This window comes from Atractosteus spatula, chromosome 12 (assembly GCF_055471065.1).
Source record: "Atractosteus spatula isolate fAtrSpa1 chromosome 12, fAtrSpa1.hap1, whole genome shotgun sequence".
NCBI lineage: Eukaryota > Metazoa > Chordata > Actinopteri > Semionotiformes > Lepisosteidae > Atractosteus > Atractosteus spatula.
In genome coordinates this window covers 39,495,597-39,516,077 of record NC_142717.1, presented here as the reverse complement: position 1 = coordinate 39,516,077, position 20,481 = coordinate 39,495,597, and the positions used below count along the sequence as shown (strand labels likewise).

At 40.8% G+C, this 20,481-nt stretch overlaps 2 protein-coding genes and 1 long non-coding RNA gene across 7 annotated transcripts in view; 2 read left to right on the top strand and 1 right to left on the bottom strand.

The window, feature by feature from the left end:
- nsmce2 (NSE2 SUMO ligase component of SMC5/6 complex) overlaps positions 1-10,428 on the top strand; it is a 27,886-nt gene extending 17,458 nt beyond the window's left edge. For all 5 annotated transcript variants that reach the window (XM_088928864.1, XM_088928861.1, XM_088928865.1 and 2 more), the window contains exons 5-7: positions 3,974-4,050; positions 4,509-4,615; positions 8,464-10,428. In XM_088928864.1, the coding sequence (XP_088784990.1) occupies positions 3,974-4,050; positions 4,509-4,615; positions 8,464-8,581 (302 nt within the window). In that variant the 3' untranslated portion in view covers positions 8,582-10,428. The remainder of the gene's footprint in view (positions 1-3,973; positions 4,051-4,508; positions 4,616-8,463) is intronic.
- On the bottom strand, positions 10,291-14,435 carry LOC148823055 (uncharacterized). Its single transcript, XR_016093838.1, has 3 exons — positions 14,354-14,435; positions 13,608-13,746; positions 10,291-11,581 (listed from the first exon to the last, which is right to left on the bottom strand). It is a non-coding gene; the product is annotated as an uncharacterized LOC148823055 (long non-coding RNA).
- On the top strand, positions 13,746-20,481 carry trib1 (tribbles pseudokinase 1). The gene is made up of 3 exons (XM_088928859.1): positions 13,746-14,518; positions 15,478-15,770; positions 18,438-20,481. Exons 1-3 carry the CDS (start codon positions 14,207-14,209, stop codon positions 18,904-18,906), a joined length of 1,074 nt encoding a protein of 357 aa, XP_088784985.1. The 5' UTR covers positions 13,746-14,206; the 3' UTR covers positions 18,907-20,481.

Genomic DNA, 20,481 nt, shown 5'->3' with positions numbered 1-20,481 from the left:
CTTGACTTGTGATGGGCAGCTCTCATCGGCCGAAGCCCATTCGGCTTGACATTCAAGAAATCGGAAGGAGGAGGGGCTAAAGGTGAAATGATGTAAGCCTGTCCAGTTCGGAGAAGTACCGTAACCGGAGTTTCACTGGAATGGAAAATGTGTGTCAACTAAAGCAAACACTGCAAATGGCAGGGAGAGCGAGCAGGATGATAACACAGAGGAGCCGGTGTTACAAAACCCTTATCACTCGATCAAACCATGACATGGGGTGTTATTAGAAACAGGGGATGCTGGATAAGGTGGGACACAGAGCCGGTACTGCGTGTGTCGGTTGTGCAACGTGCTGCTTGTTGTAAAGCCCTCTGCTCACATGGCTCCCTGTGTCAATATTTTGAAGGAAGCTGGGAAGTCTCTCCATTGCTGTTTTCACCTCTGAAAAAGGAGGTCATTGCCACCTTGCTTTTAGGAAGTGAGTGGTGTTTTAGACCGGGTGCACTGCATTTTTTTTTTTCAGCTAAAATTAAAGCTTGGAGTTGATTTATGTGTGTTTTCTCTTGACTTTTCTGTAATCTGTGTAACCTGGGAGGTGGGTGGCCTGGTTGTAGATTTGTGAGAAGTTAAATGTGACTGATTTAGCTAGAGAAGAACAGAAGAAAAGCACATTGTTCTCGCCTTGTATTGACTATTGATAACATAACAGCAGCTTTTTGCTTTTGTTGAATACAGCTCCTATGCAATCCTTGCTGGAGAGAAATAGTTTGCACGACTCTGTGAAAATGCTTCCAGTTTTTGTGAAAGACCACACATTAAATGAGTCAACAAGCACTTCTACTTGTTTTGGATGTCAGGTACAAACATGCTGTGGCTCACTTAAATATTCAAGGATTATTTTATATCCCAAGTTAAGTAATGCCGGATGAAATTACATAAGTATTGAGATGAAAGCTTTAAATATAAGATGTAGCATCTAGCACTGATGGTGTCTGTGAATCTTTAACGTGGTAATTATGATCCGTGCATTGCAGTCATACCAGATAGGTAATTTGGCCATAAAATAACATTTGAGTCCTTGGTTTCGTCTGGACTGGATAGCAGCAAAATATTCTTTTGAAAAGTATTGCACAATCTAAAAGACAGGTGTTTTGACATGTGACAGTTACCTGCAGGCTGTGCAAGTTACATTTTGCTTCTCTCTGTCTTTTTACCAACAAATATAATAACATCAGTGACTTAGCCCCTGGAAGGGGCCATTCTCATTTGAAGTACAAATACAGACTGTGAAAATAGGACCTCAAGATCCTTCTGGCTTTTGCGGTTTTAAGCAGGAGGTGTGAGAAGCGTTACCACGGGGATCTTGTACATACACCTACATACATCATTTATACTGTATGTAAGAAACAGAGCACCCAATTGCATCCCAGTTGAGCCCATGCTATAAACACTTCTGTTAGCACTGAGTCCCACAGTGGTATTTCCTCTGGAACACATCCTCGGTGTTAAGTGAGGCATTGCTCTACTGAAAAAAAGCCCTGAATGTTTCAAGAGCAGAACAGGACAAGAAAAACAGTTTAGTTTCACCTGGAACAATAGAGGAGAAAGTTCTGTCTGTGGTCCTTTTTAAAAGAGAAACTCAAAACGTGTGGCTTTTTTGGTTCCTATACTTTGGTACAGTACATGTATTTACAAGCAGACGCCTTCAATCTTACTAAAAAAACAATGCAGAGGTATAATCTAGGTTAGTGTCTGTTCAGCATTCAGACTTCACTGATTTGTGTCTGATAAATATTTACTGATATTAGTGAAATGTCAGGAATGTAACTAAAATATTTATGTCCGTAATGTAAGACATTTGGCTTTTATGTTAACACGCCTTTAATGCTCCCTTGGGTCTGTTTTTTATTTAAATAGTGGAAATTTCAACAGTGAAAAACCTCCTAGGATATTTTATAGCTTGAATTTCTTGTCTAGACAAGTGCTAGATAGAATCCAAGTATTCTTATAATTCACCCTCGTTGTAGGTTTGGAATGTTGCCTTTTACATAACGAGGAGCAAGTTTCAGTGAAAATGACCCTGATGCACCTAGGTGTTAACAAGCTGTGTAGATTACGCAGACAAGACTGCTTATTGCAAGTAAAAATGCAAGTATCTGCGCATTCAAAGAAATGTATTTTTTCACCTTTTGATAATGCTGTAAAGATGGTTAAAGCTTTCATCAGAAAGGATTCAGCATGTGATCTGAAACCTTCTGGAGTTTTTCCCTGATGGAATGATCTGTCAACCCCGTTTTAAGGAAGTAGACATAGATTACTGGCAACTGAAATACACGGGATAGTGACAACTGATATAATCATGTAAAAGTGGTTCATAAGGCAGAGGTCATTGCATCTTTGCTTTAGAAACATAAATGCCATAACTGTGTCACAGAGTAATGGCCTACATAATCTAGATAATTCAGAATGATTGCTCAACTTCTCAGAACATAGAAGGACGTGATCCTGATTGTATTATGGCTTCAGCCTCACCTTCTGTCCCCTAGTTCTCAGCACGGTGATCCTTCGTGCTGTTGAGGCAGTTTTTGAACGCTTTTGCACAGACTCGTTTACTGCTACTTTCTTGCCGCATGGGTAACAGCTGATCCATCCCTCCCACAGCCAGCAGTGATGTAATGCCAGAAGGAGAGCAGCACTGTGAGCTCCCTCCTTGTCGAGGTACTGCTGCCATGTGCGGTCTAGGAATGCCCGCAAAGAGCTTCTCAAGAGTCTCTGTGTTAGCAAGTCTAGGCTGGTCCTGCTTTTTCCATCATTTTAGTAGATAAGGTTCCCCTGTGGCATATCTAGAAAACTGTACGTCCTTCAACGTTTCCTAAGTGTAAATTGAAAGCAAGCACACCCATTAAACACCTGTCATCTTACCAATATATAAAAGAAGGCAAATGCGTTTGAAAGCAAACCGAATAACATATCTGCATTAGTGTCATTCTGCTGTTAAGAACCTCTGTTTGACTGTTCCTGACAAATATGAAGTAGCCTGTTTTTTTCTGTTTAATATGGTCCATTGATCTAAGGGAGTCACTCTCTGCAAAAGCTGCATATCTGCTGTAGTTTAATGTCCTCTACTTAAGTGAATATACATGATGAATCCCAAAGGCATGTTATAAAATAAATGCTTAGCAAGATTACGATATATGGAAATATGGAAAGGTTGTTCAAATTGTTAGTTTAGGTGTCTGAGGACTGTTAACAGATTTAAGTTGTAAATATGTTTATCTTTACTGCCTATTTGTTTTACGGTAGCCAGACTGTAATAACAGTTTTGACAGTGTGTGATGTACTTACTTTCCAGGTTGAAAGGCAAGAGATAAAAGTACATACCTATGCAAGTAAACTTATTTTCTTCTTGGGCTCAGTTAAGGGAGAAGGGAGAAGTCCCTTATTATCTGACCTTCTGATGGGTTTGATTAAGGACTGTTTTGGGTTTGCTCTTCAGAGCTGGCTAGCATGGTGGTCCTTATAACCGCCTACATCCTTCCATGTGAATGCTGTAGACGTGCATTAATACTGAATGAACGCTGAAACAGCAGGACCTTGAACGTGTGGTCCTGTATCATAATTCCCCCTTATTTTCCAGTGTTTCAGTAGAGCGGCTATTTTTAGTTACCAGTGCTTAGTGTTTAAAGCAAGATTTTACAAGTGAAATCTGAGGGTTTTATTCTTTGCATTTATTAACATACAAAGAAATATCTGTTTAGTCTTAGGGTTTTTTGAGAGTTGTGCACACACTTAATCATACATGTTACAGTACACAACACAACATACTGCAAATAAACTGAAAGCAAGAAAGCAGGCTCATTTTCTTCTCATCCTCTTAGAACCACAAAATATTTTGAACCACAGGGGTCCCAGAAGTGATGTCTATCAAGTTGGTACATCTCCAACTGTGTGGTTCTGATTTTTCTTTTTTGGGCTTTTGGACCACTGGCAGAGGCCACAGAGGAGGAGCTGGACGAAGACATTGCTGTGACCCAAAGCCAGGTCAATCCCACCTGCCCCATTACCCAGGTATTGGCTTCACTCCTCGCCATCGTTCTGGCTTCACGGCACCACAAATGAGCAGATGCAAAGGTTTCACTTACTGGGGTTGTCAACATGCAAGGAGAAGATTTAAACAGCCGCTGTGAAGGCACTTTACGGAGCTCAAGAGAACCTCAATAGGGAGAACTGTCTCTGCACTGCCTGTACAAATACATTAAACATTTAGCAGATATATAGGCATAACAAAATTGCCTACATTATATTAATCCTGTGCTAGACTCTAAATAACTGTTGCACACTAGAAAGACAAAACCTTTATGGCTATTGAACTATTTTGTAATTCTATGTACTTCTTGGAACAGGTCTAAAATTATATTTGATGATTAAAGCACTTAAATTGTGTGTTTGTGTGTGCATGTATATTACTTTGTGCCGTTTATTTAATGCACCCCTTACTAGGTACCACTGTTTCGTGTTCGTTGCAGGTGGACATGGTTAATCCAGTAAAGAATAAAAAATGCAACCACTACTACGAACAAGACGCCGTGCTTGACATGATCAGGAGCAAGCAACATCAGAAGAAGAAACTGCGGTGAGCCATGTATTCACAAGTACCCGCGGCTGAGCTGAACGGCACAGACTGCGCAAACTATCTGGAAGCTGTGCCTCAGGGGAGCATGGGATTGTGTACCACTGTCACCTGCACCAGCACCCGAGCAGTGTGGGAAACTGCACGGTATTCTACAGCTCCCAGTGCTTGCAGAGAGGACATGAAGGTTTTAGTTTCACTCTCATTCATAAGTTACCTCCTTTGAACACACATACAAGTACACCTCCTCCTCTCATTTGTAGCCTTTCTTTTGTTCTTTGCAACACACCTACGTAAGACGAGGACGGATGAGGTTCTTGGTTCAATTATAAGTTCTATCTACCAAGAGGGCTCGATGGGCCATATGGCCTTCTCTCGTTTGTAACTCTTTGTTTTTGCCAGCAGTTATATCACCCTGCAGCTCACAGCTGGCAGCCCACTGAAGCTCAGCAGGTGTGACCCTGGCCAGTACCTGGATGGGAGGTCTCCTGGAATAAAATTAAGGTTGCTGCTGGAAGAGGTGTTAGTTGGGCCAGTAGGGGGTGCTCACCCTACGGTTTGTGTGGGTCCTAATTATAGAGGACACTATACTGTAAAAAGGCACCGTCCTTCAGATGAGACGTAAACTCCGAGGTCCTGACTCTTTGTGGTCATTAAAAATTCCAGGGCGTGTCTCAAAGAGAGTAGGAGTGTCCCAAGTTTCCCATTGGCCTTTATTAATCATGGCCTCCTAATAATCTCTGAACTGGCTTCTTCACTGTGTTCTCCTCCCCACTGATAGCTGGTGTGTGGGGAGCGTTCTGGCGCACTCTGGCTGCCATCGCATCATCCAGGTGGGGGCTGCACACTGCTGGTGGTGCTGGAGGGGAGACCCCATGACCTGGAAAGAGCTTTGAGTGGAGTGTCCAGCACTACTTATGTGAGGAGTAATAAAAATATTGTTGTTGGTTCCCTGGAAAGTGGACTCGCCTTCAAGGTCAGAAGGATGCACAGGCAATGCTGGAAGCTGTGTGCAGCTGCCCGGTCCTTGCCGGACACTAATGCGTACTGGAGGAGTTATGGGGGAATAACTGGAGCCAGATCAGCTCTCTCTGGGACACAACTGTCCATAGACCTGGAGGGCCAGGAGGTTTCCGGCTTTCTTTCCACCTCTGGAAAGGAGCCGATGTGGACACTCCTGTTTTAAGGCAAGGGAATCAGTGTGTAAGTGTAAAGCCAACACCACACTGACATTCCCGTCTCACTCGGAAAAGACTGTAGGCGTTACGGCAGTGGGCTGCATCGCAATATCATTCATTACCAAACCTCCTGCAGGCTGACAGGGAGAAGCTCGGGACTGTCATCTGGCAAAATAAGACAGTAGGAGCCCAGCAGTTTCAGAATGACCACAGAACAGCTGGTTCAAATGTGGACGAGTTAGACAGCCAAGACCCGAACAGTGTTACCTTATTACCTGAACAAGCAGTATCTCCTACTGTGTTTGAAGAGGAACTGTTATGTGTCGAGCCAGCTCCCTCTGTTGTGTTTTACATATTTACAGTGCCTTGATATTTTTTAGAAAATGTTACTTTCTTATGCACCCATAATTGCTGAATGTATTACCAAATTCACCAGGAGCTTGTTTTTATCGATTTCTTCAAAAATAAATCGCCTTCGAACGCTTACATCTGAAACATCAATTTTACTGAAAAAAACTTTTTGAACAGCTGTCCTTGATGAAAGAGAGCATTGTACTACAGTATATCTAGTTGTCTACCGTTTTCCATTTGAGTTTGGAAAAAAACTGCATTGTTAATCTTCAGTTTGGTTGACTTTTGAGAAGTGATCACATAGGGAAGTGATGCAGACTTCCTCAATAACTTTTCATATTGAGGCTTTTTGTCTCATTTTAAAATGTGGCCCCTACCATTTCCACTGTTGAAGTTCATTCTAAAACAAGGAGTCCTCATTTCCTCCATTAACAGTCTTGTAAAGAAATATTTGTTTCTGTTATATAGAATTATGTTGCAAAGGTGTTATCCTGTATTTGATTGCTTTTAGAACTGTAGGTTTTGTGATTAACTAACCTCAATATTTGTCTTTCAACATATTTTACATGTTGATAGAGGAATGGTTTAATAACTTACTTGTGAGGGAAGATTGCAAATAAAAAATATCTAAACTGAATGCAAAATGGAACCTTCACATTCTGTGAATTTCTTCTGTGAAATAATTTCACAGGTTACCTTACCTGAGTGTTATTTATTATGTTAATCTACTGTCTCAAAAAGTTTGAGCAATTCTCCCGAAGACTGGATTTAAGTGCAGCTCATTTAGATAAAAGTAGGTCAGCTTCTGGCAAAACAGTTCTGATGTGCATTTTTTAAAAGTGTGATTTTTACTTCGAAATCTTTTCTGTTCTCTCCTCTGCCTTTTCCTTCTTAGAAATATTACACAACATTTCCTTAGGCCTTTATCCAGAGCAAGAAAGAAGTAACAATAAACTAGATGCAGTGTTTTGTTCATACCAGGAAAACAATATGAATGACTGAAGCCTGCAACTCAGGACGAACAGATAATCTTTAATCACTGCATTTCCACATTCTTGCTTTTTTACGTGTCGTGTTTTACCTGTTTCTTTTCAAGGTCACTGTAACGTTAGAAAGCAGGGGATGGCATTCTGAAATAATTTATTTTTAGAGAGTAAGATCTAAAGTAAGATGTTTAAAGCCTGACACATTCATCAGAGCATTTTAAACTGTGTCAGTTTAATTGTCCTTCTGGTAAACGGGGGAGAAACACTTGACTCATTTGACATTTGGGTGTGGAGAATTATGCAGCCTAGTTATTAGAAAACAAAGTGTGGAATTTGACTTATTCAAGGCAGTAGTGGGAAAGTTCTGACTCTTAAGTCATAATGGCTTGTTATAATTGAACTGTTTTTTTTTTTTAAATGGGTTTTGAAATGGGATGATAATTCTCCAGGTTGATACCCTTTAAAATTGCCAGGTTTGGAATTAAACATTGACAACAGCGTCTAGCCACTGGTGAAAAGTGTCAGGTTTATATTTGACACTCATGCAAATAAATGTGAATTTAACAAAAATATCATCTAGGAGAGGGATCTTTTAAGAAGCAACAGAGATTTTCTAAACAATACAAGCAATTGAACCAGCAAAGAACCAAGTGGCTTCTTGTTCATAAACCTTGTGCTTTCATAAAAGGAAACAGCTCTGTACCTGAATGGCTTGTACCAAAAGAGGTGGTATTTCAAAGTGTGCATCGCAGATCATACTGTATGCTAATGTTAGATATTCAGGTCACAGCCTTCAGTAAAGCATTATATAGTTAAAAAAATATACTGTATGTAGTTTTCCTTACTTTCAAAATTCATCTATGCTGCTTGCATAGATTAATTTCTATGCAATACAGAAATAAAACATTTGAAAATGATTTTCACACCTGCTAATTGTGTGGTCATAGGTTGGAGTGCAAAGTGTCAACTGTAAAATAATTATACTTATACCTGTATCTGCTCTTTTACTTTCTCTATTACTTTACTTCAATTGCAACTAGAAAGATGCACTTTTCAGGAGGTCAGGGTTGGAGAGAGGTTTCATTCAAAACTCATACTCATTACATTTGCAAATGTTAATGGATTGCAACTGTTATTGGTTTGAAAAGATAAAGAACCTATTTTGAATTGCTGAGGTGGGTTAAGTTTTGCATAGCCAGACAGCTTAGGATGAATATAAAGACTTTAGAAGACAAAAAACAGCATATTACTAGGGTCTTTTGTGCATAGAAAAAAAAGTGTTGAAAGTAAATAAGGCTAATTTCATAATCTGCTAATTCTCTTGCTTTCCCTTCAGGTGCCCTGTTGTTGGATGTGGTAACACTGATGTAACAAAGTCAGACCTGGTGCCAGATCCTACAATGAAGAGGCTCATTCAGAACCAGAAGAAGCTCAGCACAAAGTCACAAATGTGAGGCAGGAACCTGCACAAACGAGTGTGCAGAAGGCTTTGTTTGAAACAGGAACAAGCTGCTGGGACCAGTGCCCGTTCACCAGCAGTCTCGGACGGTTTGAAACAGAGGGAAGGAGCTGTCAGTTCAGTCACATTATGGAACTCTTAAGAGGAGGCAGTCAGTATTGGATGGTCATGAAAAATGTCTGTATTCTCAAAATTTAGATTTTTAAAAGTTTGCAATCATTCAGATGAAAAGAGAACAATGCAAAACTCTCATCAGCTCAGCAACGATGTCCTTTACCACGAGTAGTCGTGTCAGTGAACAAACAGGTATCTGTGTATAGCCACTGTTTTTATTCCATTTAGCATCAAACATCAACAAGTCCCATCTGTATCTAATCAGCAATAATTGCAAACTTATTAGGTCGTGCAGTTGTATTAATTCCCCACATGCAATGATTCACATGCTAGAGAAGAAAAGTTATTTCAAAGATAAAAAAGTTGATCTCAAATTTCCAACCATTAGAAAAATCTGTTTTAAGCATGGTATGCTTGGTGTAATTTGAGGCCTGGCAGTCATGTAAAAACCACATCAGGAAAAGACAGTGGTACCCCATCCTGTTACTTACATTATTAGCATCATTTGGTTGCCGAAATTTATTTTTTTGCAGTGTCCCAGCTGTCTGAGTGAATTTATAAAAGATGTAATTCTAAGACTCTGTTTTAAGCACTCATCAGTGCTTTTTGACATTAGTTAATAAGCAGTTCAGAAGTTTCATGTATTAAAAATGGACACTTTGTTCAACGACACCCCACTGAGCCTTCTTAGTCATTAGCTGTGATTTTACAGAGATCTGTGTTAGTGTCAGCCTTGTGTTGCATATTCTATCAAAGATCACTCTTCACCATCTGATTAATGCAGACCAAGCCCTTTTCTGTCAGACTAACAGAATTGTCCTGTTTCAAAGAAATTCCTTTATAAAAATGCAGGTTACTAAGTTTGCACTTAATAGTTATGAGTATGTGTGAAGGTAATGTTGAGCCTACGGTAAACCTCATTACTTGTTTCCATTTAATTTACCCATGCATTTCATTGTTTTAAAAGAGAAATAAGAAAACAGTTGACTTTTAACATCCCCAATACTATTTGCAGATATTTCCTCTGTTTAAATCTCCCTTGGCTGATAATTAAAAAAACAGGGAAGAGCTGAGTTTCAGAGGACCCGTTGACATTGGATGTGAGATTTTTTCTTTCAAAACAGAAAACAATTGTTTCCTTATTTTTAAGTTTCTTACCACATCACGCCATATGTCATTTGCATTCATGGATGATTCAGAACATGAAAATGTGTGTTTTTTTTTAACTGATTAAAGTAAGTTAACAAAAAGTCACTGATTATTTCTGGCCCCTGGCCATGCAGCTTTTTAAACAAAAGATGACAGACTGAAAGTAACAGCTTTGAAAATAAAAGTAGCACTGCCTTCTTATCTAAAGGAAAGACAGACCTGTTTCACAGTGGTTATGCTGCATGACAGAGATGTGCTTCAGTTTGTGAGTCAACAGTGAAAAAAGGACAAAAATGCATGATGTCTAAAATTAGATGTATAATCTGTAGTGTACTGTGCCTTGTACTCCATTCAATACTGATGGATTCCATAACCAGCTGTCAGCTTCGTACTGTGGATTTTGTGTGTGCTCAGAACTTGGCAGTAGTGACACAAAAAATCTTTTTTATTAATTTTGTATTCGTTTTTTATTGTTTCAGTTCTGTTTCTGTTTGATTTAATATGTTCGCAAATGCACGTTCACCTGTTCAGAATGTTTTAGATTTTTCTGACCCATAAAAAAATAATTTTTGTAGTCGCCCCAGTGATTTTATTCATCGGATACTTTCAGTTTTCCATTGAACGCCTTCTTTTATGGTTAATGTGATGGTCTAAACTGGGGAAGAGCCAGGGCTGTTACCCAGCTGTGTTCAGAGGGTGCAGACTACCCCGCTACACTGGTGAAAGCACTGGCCAATTTACTAGAAATAACAACACCCAAGAATGAAGCGTTCTGAAAGGATTACGGAATGTTTCAGTCAAAATCTGTCTTAACCCGCTTGGCTGAGGGCTGACCTCCTGGCCTGGAGAGGAGGAGGAGGAGGAGGAGGCTGGGACCCCCTGCAGAGTGAGGAGTGACCTGGGGGCAGCTGCAGAGGGGGAGACGCACATGACACTCCTCACATGATCTTGGGCAAACGGCCGAGAAGGCTGTAGAAGTGGAGATGGGATTGAAAAAGACGTGTGGGAGGGAGAGAAGGGGATCACCTACAGTATTTGCAGTGTTTTTGGAGAGGAAATGACGACAGCTGTGAGTGCAAATTAACGACAGCTGAGTCTGATTAAACCGGGCTGTTGTCATCCCTTCTTTCGAAAAGAATGGGTGCAGACATGGTTTTTATTGCTAGAGTCGTATATAGCCATTACTGCACTACCAGGACTGGAGATTCCTGGCTACAGTTGTTTGATGAGATGGCCTTTGATCCAAGTGAGCTCCAGTACAGGATGAGCAATAGCAGAACTCCTCCGAGGTCCAGAACGTACGAAAGGTTATGAATGGAAGGGGGCCGGTCAGCTCTGCCAGCCCATCTGGTACTTGGTAGTTAATGGATCCAGGGATCTCATCCAGCTGTTTCTTGAAGGGAGCAAAGAAGTATCGCCTACAGCCACATGGCTGTGTAGCTTATTCTGCACTCCCACAACCCTCAGGGCAAAGATGTGCCTCCTGTTTTTCAGATATTAAGTGAACTTCCACACCGTTTCCATTTGTGTCCTCTGGATCACTGTTCATTTTGAAGAAGTCCGCTGAGCTGACTTCGTTAACGGCCTTGAGGATTTTTAATACTTGTAGTCTTCTCTTCTTCTCTGTTCAAGACTAAAAAGGTCCAGTTCCTTCAGTCTGTCAGGGTCCGACCAGTGCGAGTCCCAGGAGTCGTCTGGCTGCTCTTCCCAGGACTGATTTCAGAGCAGCAAGCTGGAATTATGGAAATACGGAATTAATCATTACATTGTTCTGCTTTGAACTTCCATTTGAAATGCAAATGCCTGCCCGCATTTCAAACCTCATTCTCTCACACTGGTGCAGGCACATCTTTACTGGAAGGGTGTTGTGAACAGTGGAGCATTCATACTGTATCTTGCACAGCAGGGCAGACGTAAGGCTACATACAGAGTGCTGTATTCACAGGCACGGTATTAGTGCTATGTTTTGTTTCTCTGCGGTTCATCACATCAGTCAAGCAGGGTCCATGGTTCTCCCACTAATGTAATGAATTGTCATTTCTTAAGTAAGTTACAGTGAGCAGCAGACCTGCTGGTACTGTATGTTCTTAGATCACATTAGATGACTTGCTGTTCATCGTAGCTCAAGATGACGGTGGAAATACTGTATTAAAATGGTTTGTTTTGAGGCATGTTTTGTAGAAGCAGGAGTTACTTTCCTGCAGCTGTAGGTCGGTAAATTGTTATTTTGCCATTTTTTATTCTTATTTTTTAAGAGATATGGGATAACATTTTTTTTTTGTAATACCTAGCCCCCTAAAGGAGCAAGATTCTTTTGTGTGATGTGTTGTTTACATATACGGTACTATCACACAATGCAGTCAGACAATTGGAGTAAGGTACACTGTGGTGCAACCCGATTGTGATAGTCCAGACGGTTGTGTAAAAGGAGGCTTATCATTTAAAGAAGTACATCTTTGTTCAAATAAAACTATATGAAAGCCTTCCAGGACTTTGGCAACAGATTTACTCACAAGTGACAATATGAGCTGTTGCAGAATGAATGCTTTAGAAATTGTGAAAGATTTGCCACACACTGTGGTGTGAGAGATGAAATACTTGGAAAACTGAAATCAAAAGGGTCCATTTATCAGGTCTAGTTTGTTTTGAAATCACCTAAGGGGAATGTTAAGGCGATTTCTACACCTCAAAGTGTCTAATCGTGAACATTATCACACTGTTGTGAAAACGTGTCATGATTACTGCATATTTTATTGCATCTCAAATTGACCACGTTACCCCCGTTTCCCAGTATCTTATCATTGTACATTTCGTTGGCACGGAGTTCAGATTTTTTTCCATTTAATTTCCTCATCATGTCATGAAGACGTTCCTGTTCGCGGTATTTGTGAGTAGTACATAACTACAACGTCTCCCAAAACATCGCTGTCTGTTTGAATTCCGACTGCAATTGGTGGCCAATAAGATAAACTGTCAGAAAAGGCTTAATTCCAATATGGCAGAATTAAGTAGGGCGTTCCGAGACTTGGCAAAAATTCATCCGTTTGGTCAGTTAACGCTATCCTTTTCATGACGGGTAATTAACGAGCTAAATCTGGACGTGATTCCTGTTAGTAAGTAGCTGCGACAGAATGTAATTTAGTACCGTGGTGTGTATTTATACCGCGCAGTGCTGTGCATTCTGGATATTTATGATGATCGAAAACCATGAATTGGAAAATATTTTTGAAAGTGGACTCGCTATTTATAAATGAACTGTGAGTTCGTAGTTCAGATTTTATGTTAACCGCGCACCTTCCTGTGTGCTTGTCTTCATGTTGGAAGTTTTAGCCCAGAATGCACGACTGCCTTTTTGAGAGAAAAAAAGGAGCGATCATTTGGATGCCGCATTTTTTTTATACCACTGTGCCCGTCACTATCCAGCTGCAAATTCCTGGTCTCAAATGAAGCTTTAAAGTGGATTACTGTTGTTGGAAGGAACACAATTACGTTCGCGACGCGAATGAATATCGTTTAAAGGAACCGTGCCACCATTATCTTTGATCAGCGTGATAATGTAAAGAGAGTGTGCTAATTACTCGAAAACAATGTAACACTTAATTGGACACACCTGCTGTTCATCCAGTACTCTACTGGCTTTCCCGCAACGTCACATAAATTACACTTTTATTGTGTTATTATTGTTTAATCTTCTGCTCTTGCTTTACAAATGTGTGGCTTTAGGCATGAACAGCAATTACCGGCTGCCCGAGTTTCACCTGCAATTCGTGATTACGCACGCAGCCCATTGCGATGCTTTGTGATGTGTGGTTGTGTGATTGCACAACCGCCAAGGAGGGTTTCTCCTGAAACCGTGTCATAGAAGGGGCCGGTCCGGGCGGAGTTCCAGCTGCACTGCTAAAGAGAAAGGGTTTAGAAATAGCATCTTAGTTTGGGCACCTACTAAATCAGCGAGGTCATTCTTGCATCGAGAAACCCACGGCGCACGCTTTCCGTTGAGTGTTTCTATTTGACTTGAGTGGAACAACTTTTTTTTTTGTGTGCTTTAAAGGTCCGCCTCACAAATCAACAGTTAAATCAGAAGGCAGCGCCTGCCTATACATTGAAGTCAACTTGGAGAAAGAAAACAAAAAGGACATTGTTCATTCGGAGTTGTACAGAGGTTGTTCTTTTAAAATCCTTACACCGTTTTATTATCTGTGAAGAATCACAGGATTTACTTAAACTAAAATACTGGGATTATCCTAACCCTGTAATTGTATACAGCACTGGGCATCCGCGGAATCCCAAGGAAGACTAAGTCAATGTGGGGGCTCTTGGAAATTCTTTAATATCTGAGTTAAAAGTGTTTGTCTGAATGCTGGCCCACATGAGTTGGAACGCGCAGCGAACCAGTCCGATCCCGTTTTTTCGCAATGGGAGGTGCAGATCCAAGAGAGTAGACGCCGAAGAGCCGGTATCTAAGATCCCGAGGCTGAGCGACTCGGCGAACGACACCGGTTACCTCAGCACTTCTCCGGCGTCCCCGGTCAGCGCTGCCTCGCCCGGCACCCCTGCAAGCCACCAGGGTCTCTCTCGGATCTGCCAGTTCCTGCTGTTGCCCGTTTCCGACAGGGAGGGGGTGCACAGCGCACTCCACATAAACACGGGAGAGGAGTTTGTGTGCAAGGTATGGAAACGGCAGAATGAGGGATTTTAATGATAACAATCGCCCCCTCCCTCCCCCCCGTTTTTGAAGTTATGCATGAGATACGAAAAGCAAAAAAAAAACAACACGGGCTTGTTGCCAAATACGCGCATGACGATTCCGCGTGACATCCGTAAATTTTTATTAATTGCACAATAAATTTCGCAATTTTAATGCTTTTACACGGGGCATTTTTATATTTTTGCAGACTGTTAGTATTCTGCTTCCATAGATCAAATGCCCAAATCTTATTTTAGTAAATGGATATGGTCTGGCGAAGTCTGCATCTGCCACTGATGTAAGCACACACACAAAAAAAACACTTTGAAGCTCATTAACGCCCTAGTCGCCATAAAATTATACGAGAAAGGTGATCGTGTTCGCTGCATTAAGAAATGTTGTTCATTTGTGTACAACCATGGCAGCGCCGTGCAGCACTACTGTCGCTTTTCAACCCGTGTCATTAAATCCCTTTCTGTATTAAAAAAAGAAACCCAAGCCCTCAGGCCAGGTCACCAGATTACACGCCGTTTTTCTATCTGCTCACCTTGTCGTCCGCGTATGTCGGCTGGAGAACTGACTGCTAGTACTGGCCTCCAGTTTAAACCCGGCGTCTTTCTATTACAAAAAAAAAAACGATCTGGTATTCAACTATTTTGCTTCCGAATAGCCCTTTAATTGTATTTGTCAATGGATTTGGTACTATAAGCAAACGATCATGTTGGTTTTTCGTCTACGTTAAGTGGAGTTCCTGCTGATTTGAGAAAACTGAGGTAAGTGTAGTTAAAAGCGGAGAACTTCTTCGTGTTTGCGGGTGCGTTTTATTTATATATATATTCCCTGTGAGATAACCTGATATATTCACCGTACCAGCCTTGACATTGCATTGTAAAAGATACTATACAGACAGTAACATTGTTTTTTTTTCCATCAATTATTAGGTGTTTAGCTTGAAACACTACCAGGAAAAGATAAGACCGCACACCATCGTACCAGCGCACAAAAACATTTCCCAGATTAAGGACATTGTTTTGGGGGACCAGATGGCCTACGTGTTCTTCGAGAAGGACTTTGGTGACATGCATACGTTCGTGAAAGGCTGTAAGAAGCTGAACGAAACGCAGGCCTCCGGGCTGTTCCGCCAGATAGTTTCAGCCGTCTCTCACTGCCACCAGTCTGGGATCGTGCTGGGGGACCTAAAACTCAGGAAATTTGTCTTCGCGGATGAAAAGAGGTGAGGATGATTTACATTAGTAGCATTTAAACACGAACTGCAGGGTCGTTCAAAAGGCACCAGTTTGACTTGGTACCATTGTGTGGAACTCTTTATTTTTTGTATCGCCTCATACAGTACATTTATCAGAATAAGACATTTGTGTGCGGTAAATTGTTTTATTACATTAAGTCCACTGCTTGCTATAGATGGGGAAAGACAATACTGCCGTTCCACGAGGAACTGCCAGAGCTTTTCTAATTTCAAATGATTATTTTTCCATTATATTACTAGCCATTCATTTTTATTGTGATCAGTTTGTTACCTCTAGGGCATCAAACGTCTGATGAGTGTTAGTATGGATTTAAGAGAAACAGACTGCAGAAAACACACGTATACCTCTTTGTAAAATGTAATATAATTGGAGGCCTTTGAAGATAATTGAAGATATATTGGGAATGATTCATTTTTAAGGGAGGGGGGCGTCTTTAAGGATCACATTAATCTGGGGACAGAAAATGTCTTGTATAAATTGGACACTCATTCTGTTAAGAGGTGAGATTAAGCTGTGGTCTAATGTTATTTTTGTGCATAAAAAGGTGGGAGTACGATATAAACCCCAGTGCCTTGTCTTGTCTTAGCTTCTGCAGACAAACTGAGGACTTCTGGACTTTCTGTACATATAAAAGACTGGGAATACTTGATAAAACCGAAAGTGGTTTCAGTATGCACATATGTTTTATTTTATTTCCTTAATGTGAAGGGAGGAACACCACATTTGCCTGCTTGATGCAGCATTTACAGTTTTTACAGCATTGATTCAAGCACCATGCTTACGTCAGAAACGTATTTAAATTGAAAATACTCACAACCAAAATAAATTAAGGAACTTTTGCAACTGCAACATACAATACTATAATAGGCTTAAGCAGTTGCTGAAACCCAATATTGCAGGCTGCCTTGCTAATTTTGAAATCTGTGTTGCAGCAAAGGCTAATAACGTCATGTGTCACCAATGTGGCAACAGCAGTTTTAGGCAATTAAGCAGAGGCAGGCAAAGGCACAGGTGCTGGCCATTAGAATGGGGGGCAAAGAAGAGATGAACCGCATTGCTAGCTGAGTCATAGTTTCCACATGCTATACCCTGGAATGTTGTAGAAATGTATTCACACTGTGCACCTATTCACTGTCAGGCCAAGATGAAGCAGAACCTGCTACATATTATTGTGGAATAATGCGTTGCTGATGTGGGTGACCTGTGCAAGCCGACTACATGTCATCTGCCCTTAGAAGGAGAAATTTGTGGGTGTTTTGTCACACAGGTTTTCCTCCTTGATCCCCATATTAGGAAACAAACAAAAAGGCTTCTTTTATCGTCTTGGAAATGTTGCTAAACTTAGACAAACTCACTTGGCTGATGTGGAGTGATTAGTGCATGCCTTTGTTTCATCAAAGACTAATTACATAATGCCGTAGTCTCTGGTATGTCCCTGCCTCGAGCCCATACTGATCACTGTTAACTTGCTACATTTTCTCATTTTACTTTGGTTTGATACCCCCTCTGTGTGCTTTAATGAGAGGCTTGAAGGTTTTTGAAATCAATTTTAAAGTGTTTGCCACCCAGTAAAGGCAATCCATATTACGTTCTCTTAGGTGAATTAAAATAATTTTTATATCGGCAAATTTTTATTGATCAAGTGCACAAGGTGTGCAAGGGATGGCGGTCAGCTTAGTTTAATTTTTGCATTTGCTTCTTATTTCAAAGGGATATCTGCATTCTTCAGCATTTTTACTAGCAACTGCAGAATTGTAGTTATTTATTTACCACAGTTAACTAGCACATTCCCTAGTAACAGAACAGTTTTCTGATCGCTGAGCTCTGTTTTCTTGCACATTGTAAAAGTTTCAAGGGTCACAATGCATAACGGACAACATAAATATAAAAAAACCAAGAAATGGAATGATTCTTTCCATCTAAATAATGAGTTAATTTGCATATTGGAAAAAGGAAAGACAGCAAAAGATTTAAACAATTCCTGAGGTACTGTACCACAATCTGTTTATGTGCAGCAACAAAGCTGAAACAAGCACAGTAGTAGATTTTGGAAAACATGTGACTTAATCAATTTTTATTGCAAAGAAGTGGAGCATTCATCTGCAAGATGCAGATGTTCTTTTCTCTGTGTTGAATGCTTCCAAAAGTAATGTGCTTTACCAGTTTTGGAATGCATTAATGTTTGTTCAATTAAAAGGAAAAATACATTTTAAAAACTATGCAGTTAATGTCTTGCTGGTTTTAGAAGCAGACGGATGAATTGCCATGTTTTTTTTAATGAAGATTAAATTACCTTTCTCATCATCATCTCTTGCCTTTTTGGTCTCAGTAGCTTTGTCTGCCCAGTTCTCATCAAGAGTTCCTCACTGCTGAAAGTTAAAACACCACAAATGCTTCTCGATAAAAGAAAATGAACCTTTTTTTTATTCCTCCAGTGTTTGTTTGAACTTGGCTTCTTCATGTATTTTTTTCCCCTCTATGGAGACATGGCCTCCAATATCAGCTGTTGGTTGTTACTCACTTTTCAAGAAATGACAAAATAAATATTCCCATTTCAACCCATTGTTGATATTCTGTATCAGAGCCAGGGATTTCTATGTTTTTTAAGAATGTCATTTTTTTTCTGTTCTTAGAACTCACTTAAAGCTGGAGAGCCTCGAGGAGACTCGCGTGCTGGAGGGAGAGGATGACTCTGTGTCACACAAACATGGCTGCCCAGCCTACGTCAGCCCCGAGATTCTGAACGCCACCAGCACGTACTCCGGCAAGCAAGCCGACGTGTGGAGCTTGGGCGTCATGCTCTACACCCTGCTGGTTGGCCGGTACCCGTTCCACGACTCTGACCCCAGCGCCCTGTTTTCCAAGATTCGGCGGGGACAGTACTGCATTCCGGAGAGCGTTTCGCCCAAGGCCAAGTGCCTGATCCGCAGCTTGCTGAGGAGGGAGCCAGGGGAGAGACTCACAGCTGCCGAGATCCTCATTCATCCCTGGTTCCAGAGCTTCCAGGACCTGGAAAGCCCAGGTCAGGAGTCGGAGGCTGGAGACCAAACTGTGCCCACTTTCCATCTGGATGAAGATGAGACCATGGCTTTATTTTGCTGATGGAGTATGTCTAACCTAACCTGACTGAAGCACTCACTTTAGTGTGTTAACAACTTCACAACTGTCCCATGTTTGCAGTAATTCTCAGCTGTTCACTCTGAGTTTGGTGTAGAATTTCCACAGCCCTCCTAAGGTGATCTCAGTGGTCTAAGGCTTCCTGTTTGCCAGGTTTTGCTGACTGCTTAAGTTCGAATGTGTGGTCATCTATGTACTTCAAAACCCAGGGCTGATGGAGGCCAAGACAGATTCTAAAATACTCTACAGGGAACTCAAGAAGCTTCCAGTCCATTTACTTGACCATGGTTCAGTTTCCTCTTGACTTTTTTTTTAATAGCCTCAGCAAAACCTTAGCCGGTGGAGACGCTACCTTGCGAAAGGATGAGATTGTGGAAAAAGTTAAAAGTTAAAAGTTAAAAAAAAAACTTGAAGCCACGTACACTTGAATATAAAAGCACTGAATTTCACTCAGGATAGAGATTAGCTTACGTGCTGAGGATTCCTGTTTGTTTAGCTCTCAACAGAAGAATAAATGATGAATTGCTCAGGCCCTGCATATTCTTCTGTTTCTAGTAGCAGGAAATTCTTAGCTGGAGTGAGTGTCAGAGGTCACTCAAAGACCGTAGGCCTGGGTCTATCGGGTGTCTCGGAGCTTTGTGGGGAACATGCTTTATACAGTCAGCCTCCAGAGTGCTGAGGTGTTTAGTTGCAGTCGGATGAATTAGTCATGTGAAATTAGAAAGCCTAACGAATGCTCTAGTGCAACTTTGCTCTGAAAATTGATTTACAAGCACTTTCCCAGTTTCCTCTTTCTCATATTTATTACTCTGTCCTAGTCCCTGGTTTATATCGCTTTACAGTATTGTTCTGTGCTCTTTAATGCACAGCTCTGGCGTTTTCAATAGGTTTGCACCACCACTATTAAAAGAGTGAATCGACAAATATCGGAACAGTACTCAGGACATTTTAATTTATTGCTGATTGGACTATCTCACTTTCTTTGGGGAGAAACTGAATTGTTTTTCACTGTTCTAAAGGCTTTTTTTCCCCCAAGAACCCTTTGCTTCCTGTCCATTACCTTTCTTGACTATAAAAGTCATTGTTGGCAGAGTCCCAGAGTTTTTACCTTGGTCTGTAGACAATTACAACACATCTTGAACTTTTGCCTTGTGACCTTGAATGCAATGGGTATCTTACACAGATCTGTTCTTAAGGTAAATGGAATGTATAATGCATACATCCTGCACAGTTTGCTGTACATATGGCATAATTCTCAATGTTGTCATAAAATAGTATTACTGTATGTCAAAATGTGAACTGTCGTAGCCAATAGTTACTTGATGTTGGAGATTGAGACTCACAATGTGTGACAGGAAGGGGGTGTACAAACTTCTAATTGCACTGTGCATTTTGTGGTTGTTCTAGAGCTCTTGTATCTGTGATACAATCTTAATGCCTGATTAAGTCAAGCTGTAGATAGTGTAAATGTTACCAAAAAAGCTACATAGTACAACACTAATGTAAATATGTACATTCAAGAAATATGGACAAGGTTAATAAAACTGATTTGTTTTTCCA

Excerpts from the sequence above, each read along its gene's own strand:
- trib1 (XM_088928859.1), top strand. The coding sequence starts at position 14,207 with ATGCTGGCCCACATGAGTTGGAACGCGCAGCGAACCAGTCCGATCCCG. Across the intron at positions 14,519-15,477 it reads GAGAGGAGTTTGTGTGCAAG|GTGTTTAGCTTGAAACACTA; the intron begins GTATGGAAACGG and ends ATCAATTATTAG. Across the intron at positions 15,771-18,437 it reads GTCTTCGCGGATGAAAAGAG|AACTCACTTAAAGCTGGAGA; the intron begins GTGAGGATGATT and ends TTCTGTTCTTAG.